The sequence below is a fragment of the Cajanus cajan genome, chromosome 9, assembly GCF_000230855.2.
Source record: "Cajanus cajan strain Asha chromosome 9, NIPB_CcT2T_4, whole genome shotgun sequence".
NCBI lineage: Eukaryota > Viridiplantae > Streptophyta > Magnoliopsida > Fabales > Fabaceae > Cajanus > Cajanus cajan.
Genome location: NC_138525.1, coordinates 53,930,373 through 53,940,875, shown reverse-complemented (window position 1 = coordinate 53,940,875; position 10,503 = coordinate 53,930,373). Strand labels below are relative to the sequence as shown.

The 10,503-nt window shown below is 29.7% G+C and overlaps 1 protein-coding gene across 1 annotated transcript; it reads right to left on the bottom strand.

The window, feature by feature from the left end:
- Positions 1-8,303: 8,303 nt before the first annotated feature.
- Positions 8,304-10,234, bottom strand: LOC109816969 (7-deoxyloganetin glucosyltransferase). The gene is made up of 2 exons (XM_020382154.3): positions 9,599-10,234; positions 8,304-9,450 (listed from the first exon to the last, which is right to left on the bottom strand). The coding sequence occupies exons 1-2, from the start codon at positions 10,110-10,112 to the stop codon at positions 8,510-8,512; spliced, it is 1,455 nt and encodes a 484-aa protein (XP_020237743.2). The 5' UTR covers positions 10,113-10,234; the 3' UTR covers positions 8,304-8,509.
- Between the last annotated feature and the right edge of the window lie 269 nt (positions 10,235-10,503).

The following is a 10,503-nucleotide window of genomic DNA, read 5'->3' as shown; positions in this document are numbered from 1 at the left end:
GAATAAGACATATCGATTAAATTACATGTATAAAAAAATTAAGTCTATTGAATTACATCTACAAGATTACAAATTTAGAAACAAGTTCTTAATTTTTTTTAATAATTATTAACACATGTTACCACATTTTTCAAAATATAAAAATAATAAAAATGACATTTTTTCATTTTCAATTTTAAACTTCTTTTGAGAATATTTTTTAAAATATTTTCTAAAGTTAAAAATAAACTCATTTTTATACTTATTTTTTTATTTCTTTAAAAAATAAAAGTAACAAGCCTTAAATATAAGAAAAATTCTACGTCCTCCAAACTCAAATTCCAAAATTTATTCCGAATCGACAAAAAATTAATTTTAAATTATAAAATATTAAATTAAATAATTATTTTATAATAAATTTATTAAAAAATATAAATATTTTAAAAATTCGGACGACGTATCCAGAACGTTGTAGCAATCCTCTAGATATAATCTTTGGACATCCTATCTATCAATAGTGTAGGTATGGTCGATAGTATCTAATAAATATTGACATTGACCGGAAGCGACAACTGAAAAGGATAATTAACTTACAACACGTGCTCTCATAAATACTTCTAATTAATTATGGCCACTCCTTCCGTTCCGTATTTCAGTTCCTTTCTACCATTCTTCCGTTTTTAAACAAGTATATTTAATTGACGTATTAATATCCACTGCGCAGCTAATCTCCTCGCTAGGTTGGAGGCACCTTAAAAGGTGAGATAGCTGGCCCCAAGATTTAACGCGGTTGCATACACAAGGCAGGATTCGAACCCCTGACCTTGTTTAAGCGTGGATCAACTCCTACCGCTGAACCACACGTTTGGGGTTTAATTGACGTATTATTTAATATATTATTAAATATTATTATTTTAAATAATATAATTAAGTTTTTATAATATATTAATAATTATTTTTAACTTTTATATTTATTTTTTTCTTTCTTTCCATTCGTACATTTTTCTCTTTTTCAAACCCAAATATTTTTATTTTTCAAGACAGAATTTTTTAATATTTTTTTTATTTTAATTTTTGAATATTAATTAAATAGAAATTAATGAAATTATTTCAATTTCTTAAAATAATTTTAGAAATTTGAATTTTGATTAATGTTTTAAAATAAAAAGAAATTTATTTAAAAATAATTATTTGTAAATTTGTTTTATTTTTGTATATATTAAAAAAACATTTGAATAAAAAAATAAATGATAAAAATTAAAAGAATAATTAATAAACGATAAGGACTTGATTACAATATTAATAAATTAAATATATTAAATAATGTGATATTCTAAGTTGTATATTGCTTATTTAATTTTATTAAGTAAATGATATATATGTTCAATTATTTTAATATTTTAAAATTCTAAAGATTAAAAAATTATTATGAGTTTAATTGTTTGGGAGATGTTTTGTGTTAAGGTCAAAGTTAATCATATTTATAAAAAAATATTTAAGTTTTTTCTCAAGACTTGAGTTTCATAAAACTAAACCTTAAAGAATACTAGAGAAAGAGGTTTTAGAGTCCAAGGAACCCGTTCTTCCTTTTTACTTTATGGAATCACTTTGATCCTTCCCTAGAGCATCACTAGTAGGAGTTGAGTTAAGTAGGGATGACAATGGGTAGGAGCTGGGTAGAGTCCTATAGTATCCACCCTTATATCCGCGTTTAAAAATAATACTCGTACCCAACCCCATACTCACGTGGGTAGCAATTTTAGTCCATATCCCTATACACTTTGGATATCTATGTATCCATACTCGCACCTTTGACCTGTATTTTACTTATGTATAAAGTAAATAAGTCAATACAGAGATAACATTTTATACAAGTAAACATAATATTAATTAATAAGGTTTTCAACATTACAAAATCCTAACATAATAATTCACATAAATAAAAATTACAAAACATTCAATTCTTATAAACAAACTTTTAAAAGAAATTCAACATGATAAAGGTTGTAATTAAATTTCCAACGTCATACTCATGTGCTAACAATATTCTTTAAGACCTATGTGAAAAAGCATATAGAAATTAGTTAGATTAAAAATATAGATTAAATTATATACTATAAATTTCAAAAAACAAATATGTAAACATTTGACCTCAAATCAACTTCTCGATATTTTTGCAAATGTTTGTTTTTCAAGTCTATACATTATTTTGGTCCAATAATATTAGTAGAAACTACATGACAAGAAAATGAATGATTAGACAATTTAAATTAATTAAAACCAACAATAAAAAATAAAACAAATTTTATTAAATAAGTAAAATTTAATTATTTATTATCTTGTTACTTGTGTTTCAACCAACTTTGTGCAAACTGCCCTCAAACAATAAGTGACAACATAGTGGGTGGGTAAGGACACAAGATTACAAGAAGAAAAAAAGAGGTTAGATAGGACTTTTAGTTATAATATCATAATACAATTTAAATAAATGAATAAATTATTGTTAAGTAATTATATTATTGTATTAATTATATATATAGACACACACACACACACACAAATTGTAGGACAGGTGCAGGTTGAGTAATATAGTACTCGTACCAACTAAATTTTGCATGTCTATACTCGCCCTGTATACATTCCAATATAAGCAAGTATTTACTCCTCTTGAATGCAAATATTTTTATAGGTACCTGTAGCGTCCAAGTCCATTTTGTCATCCTTAAAGTTGAGATTCGAAGCTTCATAACTAATAATCATAGATTGGAGATGTTGTACCACGGAAGCCTGAGAGTTCGCGTTCTCCATATATTCTTCCTTTTCTTCTTCTTCTCTAGAAGATTTGAGGTAAGAGAAGCTTGTAAATTAATATGATTATATTGGATGATGCTGACTGTTGCATGAATTTGTCCAATTGTGACCTTGTTGAATTATGTAGTGAAAATATTAAGACTAGTTTTCATTGGGTGTTGAGTTCTTGAAGGAGAATGGATGAATTTTATCATGTTGTAGTTGCCTGTTGTGTTTCTTCTTCAATTTATGAACTATATGGTGTAAAGATTATTTATAATGGTTTTGAATTGTTGAGATGTTGAGTTTCAGGTGAATTAAGTCAAATTATAATTTTACGGAGTGCAAAAATCACCTTTACACCAGGCACAATTTCATGGTGTTAGGTATGATCAAGTCAGAAGCTTTGTCTCACTGACGTTGAACGTAGATTAAGGGGCAGTGGGCGTGAGTGTAACAATCAGGGTTGTGACAAGACGATGAAAATAGATTAAGAAATGCAGAGTTACCACCAATGTTTATTTTAGAAAAATCATTTAATAGAAAGTGGTCTACAAAAACATACTTGAGTTCGGTAGTTGGTTACATGAAGAGAATGTATATTGGGAGGGGTTTTGGCTAAAGGGTAATTTAGTACTATTAGGTTTATCATCAAGGTTCAGACCCAACAAAGTTAGTATAAATAGTGACGTTTGATGAAGAAAAAGGTACTTTTGCATTTATTACAACATTTATTGCATTGACTTGTTTGAAATCAAGGATTAACTTAAGTTTTGGAGTGTTTTTTGCATGTATTTTCCCTTACTTTTTTGGTGAGGTATGCCTAAGGATAATTCGTATTGATATTAAAGGTAAAACCAATGTTTGTATGAGACCTTTCAGGTAAGTCATACCAAAGAATATAAGGATATGAAGGACAAAGACTATGAAGTCAAAAACTTGTTATATGAGGATTGAGAGTGTTAAAATTATCCGTTACCCTTATGTAAGTATAAAAAGTATTAGTATCTTACAACGCTCAATAAAAATTGGCTAAACGACCACTGTAGCGCATTTTTTAAAATTTATTACCAAAATAATGCTATTTTGAAACAATTTACACTTTTGGGACTCTTTTATTGGGTGTCGCTATGGGCCATAGCGACACCCATGACACGTGGGTTTTTTTTTTTTAGGCTTGATTGGGCTGGACCAGTGTCGCTATAGGCTTGTCTAGTACGCCTAAGTGGCGCTGTGGCTCACAGCGCCCCATTTTTTATTTTTTTTTCATTTTTCAATTATTTTTTACATTATTTTCTTAACAGGCGCTGTGGCCCAGTACGCCTGAGTGGCGCTGAGGCTCACAGCGCCCCATTTTTTTTTTTTTAAATTATTTATTACATTAAATAAAATTAAAACAGAATTAAATTAAATTAAATAAATTAAAAATTTAAATAAACTTATTTTCAAATTAAATAAAATTAAAACAGAATTAAATTAAATAAATTTAAAAATTTAAATAAACTTTTTTTCTAATTAAATAAAATTAAAACAGAATTAAATTAAATAAATTCAAAATTTAAATAAACTTATTTTTTTTAATTAAATAAAATTAAAACAGAATTAAAATAAATAAATTCAATATTTAAGCAGAAATAAATTAAACGTATTTCAAATATAAATCAATTTTTTTTTAATTAACATAAGTGTAAAAAAAAAAAATTTTAACCGTAGTGCCACGTGTCAGCGTCTCATTGGCTAAGCACGCGGTGAATTTATTACGCGCCAAGTGAGGCGCTATGAGTTGCAACGCCTCAAATTAGCTGTGGACACGTGTCAGCCTCTGTGTGGTCACGCAGGCGGTCAATTAATGAGGCGCTATGAGTTGCAACGCCTCAAATTAGCTGTGGACACGTGTCAGCCTCTGTGTGGTCACGCAGGCGGTAAATTAATGAGGCGCTATGAGTTGCAACGCCTCAAATTAGCTGTGGACATGTGTCAGCCTCTGTGTGGTGACGCTCTGGGTCATAGCGCCTCAAATTTATATATATATTTTTTCGTTTTTAATTATTTCTCACATTATATTAGTTAAGTTTTAAAATTTATTTTTTTAAAATTTCAATTATTATTTTGCCTTTTATCAGAAATTTTTTTATAATTTATTTTTAAAATTTTATATTTAAAAAGAACTTTTACATATAATTTCAAACTTCTCTCAGTCACGAAAACGGCCCAGTGTTTAATTTTTTCTTACTTAAGTTTTAACATTTTTTTTTTTAAAATTTAATTTCTTATTTTTCCTTTTATCACAAATTTTTTTATAATTTATTTTAAATTTTTTATATTTTTAATACAGGCGCTGTGGCCCATAGCGCCTGAGTGGAGCTATGGGCCATAGCGCCCCAAATAATTTATTTTTTTTTTAAATTATTTTTTACATTTTATTACTTATTTTTTAAAATTAACATTTTTTTCTTATTTCAATCTTTTTTTCCCTTTTACCTGTTATTTTTTTATAAATTTGTAAAAAAAAATTAAATTTTAAAAATATAAGATATATTTTAAAAATATTAGATATATTTTTAACACAGGCGCTGTGGCCCATAGCGCCTGAGTGGAGCTATGGGCCATAGCGCCCCAAATAAATTTTTTTTTTCGTTTTTTAATTATTTTTTACATTTTATTACTTATTTTTTAAAATTAACATTTTTTTCTTATTTCAATCTTTTTTTTTCCCTTTTACCCGTTATTTTTTTATAAATTTGTAAAAAAAAAATTAAATTTTAAAAATATAAGATATATTTTAAAAATATTAGATATATTTTTAATACAGGCGCTGTGGCCCATAGCGCCTGAGTGGAGCTATGGGCTATAGCGCCCCAAATAAATTTTTTTTTTGTTTTTAGCCGATTTGAGTCGCTATAGGCTATAGCGACTCTTTGAAGGTCTCCACCAGCTACAACGACTCTACCAATATGGCGTTCATGGCTCATATTCAGACCAAAAAATGCCACGTGTCATGGGTGTCGCTATGGGCCATAGCGACACCCAATAAAAGAGCCACAAAGGTGTAAAATATTTCAAAACAGCCACATTTTAGTAATAAATTTCTAATAGTACCCCACAATGGTCATGTAGCCATAAAAATTGTTACTTCTAATTAATTATGTAAGCTATTTATAACTTTTAAAATATTTATCTCACCCAAATTAAGGATTTGTGTAATTTTTTTTTATTTATATAATTATACCTTTAAAAAAAATAAAGATAAAATAATTAATTATATTTTGTTTCTATATTTCTTTGAATTCTTTTACTCTTCTATTCTATTACATGTAAGTTATTTTTTTATTTTTATTCTCTAACCTTCACTTTATCTATAATTATTAATGTATAACTATTAATGAAAGAAATACATTTTAAATAACATCTTTTGTCTTCATTTTTTTTAACATTTTTACACATTCAGTTATAAAATAACTTCTTATGAGTAAAGGGTAAAATGGAAAAAATATTTATAAAAAAAAATGTACTTATTTGTGAAATTGTTACACGAATTCTACTTCTCAAATACTTATAACTTTTCTCTAATTCATTATTTTTTTAATAGAGAAATATAAAGTATCTTGTTTTTTTGGCTTTTTGACCAAAGTGGGGTTGTTTGACAAGTTATTTACGTAAATGAGGCTCTTTTGAAAGTATTTACGCCTTTGGGGCTGTTTACAACGGTGTTGTTATGAGCCATAGCGACACCCGCGACACGTGGCTTATTTTTTTTGTGTTCGAATGAGCCACATTGGTGTCGCTATAGGCTGCGCCACCACAGTTGATGACCTAACGAAAATGATGTAGCCCATAGCGACACTGTATAAAAAAAAAAAATGAAAATAATAGAAATGTAAAAATAAAAATAATAAACTGACTTGGTTATTATATATTTATAAAACTAAAATTAACTTCTGCACAAATTTAATTATAAATTAAATAATATTAAATTTTTTTAAGTGGCGCTGTGGCCTATAGCGACACTAAGTCGCTATAGGCCATAGAGCCACAAGCTTTTTTTTTTTTTTTTTTTTTTTTAATTATTTATTGAAATTATTTTTTTAAGTGGCGCTATGGTGGTTTTGGTTTCTTTTAACGAGACACTCAGATTTGCAGAATGATGGAGGGGAATTCAGAAACTCAATACAATGAGAGACCCCACACATTCTCTCTCTCTATTCGGTGCTTTTGGACTTTACCACTTTTCAAGAGGAGGGACCATTTCATATTTTGTATGAACCCAAGTTGATAGAAATGTGCACTGCACCTTGCTCATGGGATTATAATAATTTCAAATTAAAAGTGTTACTATGGCTTATAGTGACACAGTCTCGCTATAGGCCATAGCGCCACTATATTTTGTTTTTGTTTTTCTTTTTTTTTTTTAAATTATTAAATAAATTGTTTTTTTTTATCACATTTTAATTTATTTACGAATATCATAAAAATATGTATTTATATATTTAGTTATTTTTGATTTTTCTTTATTTTTTACATATTTATTTTTTTATTTACGTTTTTTAATTTTTAAAATAAGTGGTGTTAGGCCATAGCACCACTATATTTTTGTTTTTTTTAATTATTAAATAAATTATTTTTTATCACATTTTAATTTATTTTTAAAACTATTTTTTTTATATTAAATATGTGGCGCTGTAGGCTATAACGACTTTAGTGAAGTTGTTTTGTGGCGCTATAGGTTGTAGCGACACTATCAATATGGCTTTCATGTCTTTCGTGGAGTTTAAAAAAAGCCACGTGTTACTGGTGTCGCTATGGGCCATAGCGACACCGTTATAAACAGCTCCAAAGGTGTATATTCTTTACAAACAGCCCCATTTACGTAAATAAGTTTACAAATTGCCCCACTTTGATAAAAAGCCTGTTTTTTTAGTAATAATAAATGTAATAAAAATAACACAAATTGCATTATGGTGTTTAGGAAGAAAGGGGAAGCAAATGCTTCTTCTTCTTCTTTTTTTTTTTATTTTAAAAAAAGATATATGCTTGTGATAAATTTTTCTTTTCTTTCCCTGTTAAAATTAGTGATAAATTTATATTGGTAAATTTTTATATGTTAGAAACTCTTTTGCTGTTGAACATTCAACATTTAATTTAAGAAAGGAAAGTTCCATACAGAGCAAAAACCAAGTAAACAGGGAACAAGTTCTCAAGCACAACAATTACAAATCACAATAAAACATTCACTTCACGATAGAAATCAGAAACGAGAAGAAAAGATGCAATACAAAATAGTAAAACAAAATAAAATAGAAAAAGGAAACCGGAATGTAATTGAACGAGTCGTTAGGTAAACATTTGGGGGTTGGCGAAAAACTAAATTGAAGAAAGATTTTTTTTAAAATTTTTTTATAATGATATAGCATCTGTACGAAATATCTACTATATCTGACGCATTGACTAACATCTATCATAGACTGTACGTGCTTATAAATTATTTTTTTACCATAATTTATTTTATTCTCAAACTCAATTTAAATTTTAGACAATTAAAATACAAATGGCTAATACTTATATTAACAAATGTCGATAATATTCAAGAAAAAATAACACGTCTTAATAAAAAAAAAATTCTCTTAAAAATATGCATAAGCAATTTTTTCTGCAAGAGAATTCTTAAAAATTATTCAATCTTGTATCCAACCATATTCTCTACATAACAGCAAATATTAAGTAGATTTGAACTCTTCTTACACTAATTTTTAACGCTTTTGCATAGAAGAACTTCACGAATCAAATTCTCCAAATTAAGAAACGAAGATCCATGAGGGCTAGAAGCAGCATATTTTGCCAATTCCTTCCATTGCAAGGCTTTATCCTTCATTTGTTTACCCTTTTCACCATCCATCAACTCCCTTACAAGGCTTTCTATTTTGTCCCTCTTAACATCTTCAATCTCCAAACCAATCCCCCACTCCTTGCAACAAAACCGACAATTGGTTTGTTGCTCTGCAAAGAAAGGCCAGCATATCATAGGAACACCTCCACATACACTTTCCAACGTTGAATTCCAACCACTGTGTGTCAAAAACCCTCCAATTGCGGGGTGAGCTAGAACTTGCTCTTGAGGACACCAATTAGACAACAAACCTCTGTTTTTGGTCTGTTCCACAAACTCTCGAGGTAGAACAACGTTTCCACCCCCCACAACATCGGGTCTTATAACCCACAAAAATGTTTTGTTGCTATTAGCAAGTCCCCATGCAAACTCAACCAATTGTTCACTTGTCATAACAGTTATGCTCCCAAAATTCACGTAAATAACACTATTTGGTTCTTTGGTGTCAAGCCACTCCACACACTCAAACTCCTCCTTCCAAAGATTGGACTCAATGGCATTCAAATCCTCATCATCAATATCCTTGACAAGTAAATTCAAAGGACCTATGGAATAAACAGGAGGCAAAATGGAGGACAAAGCCTCCAAAACGTCATGCTCAATGGCATCAAACGTGTTCAAAATTATTGCAGAAGCTTCCCGAGCCCTCCCACACTCCCACCGTAAAAACTCAAGCATAAAATCATCCGAATCGGTAGTCCTAATGAAACTTGGAATATCCCTCAATCGAATTTCCTTGATACCCGGTATCCAATCAATAGTGGTTTCCAAATACCCATTCGTGAGATAACTTGAGTCTACATGTTAATCACAAAAAAATAGCTGAACTAATTAAATTAAACTCATATAAACATTATTATTATATTTATTATCAGCAAGCATGGACTAGAATGACTAGACTTTTTGTTCTTAGAAACGAAGAGTGAATTAAAAGAAATGAATTACCTTTGAAGGGAATTAGGCCCTTTTGAAAGAGTTGTTGCAATTGGACGTAACACATGAAGCCAGATGCACTAGGGGTCCAAAACAGGACCTCAGGGACACCCAATTGTCGAGCAGCATCAAGAGTGAAGCTCATGACACCGTCAGCAACTATGCAAGTGACGGGGGGTGCGTGGGAGTTATTGATTTTAGTGAGGAGGTTTGTGAAGTGAGGCAAGCAGGTTCTTCTGGTGGAGTCGCAGAGGGAAGGTATATCCTGCGTGGCGTCCAGGAGAGGCTCGGGTAGACCATCGGGGATGGTTTCAAAGCGAAATGATGGGATGCCCTTGAGGGAATGAGGACCTCTTGATTTGAGAAGGCGTTTGTGGGTGTACTCGGTGTTGACCATGGTTATGTGGAAGCCTTTAGAGTGAAGGACTTTTGCTAGCTTTAGCATTGGGTTTATGTGACCTTGTGTTGGGTGGGGTACGCACACGGCATGTGCCTTCTTCCTTCTGCTTCTGCCCAAGGAATCCATCTTTACTCAACTGCTTCCTACAATCTCTAATTTTCTATGTAGGGGAAACTGGTGAATGCCTGTCTTTATTTTCAAATGGAAAAACATGCCTAAACAACTCATTTCATAGTGCCGTGCCGGCTAAGCTTTATTACAACTCATTTCATAGTTACTGATTAGATATTGAGAAAGGTCAAAGTCCCATAATGAGATATGGCAATAGCGTGCCACTTTTATTGACTAATAATGAGATATGACTTTTATTTTAATATCAACCTAAAAACTCCTTTATATCATAAAATACTGCACCTAAATATATTTTAATTTTTTTTAAAATGAACAAGTTCTAATTTTAGTTTTTATAAATTTTTACGTTTTATTCTTTTAAAATTTGAAAAAAAATTTTTATTCT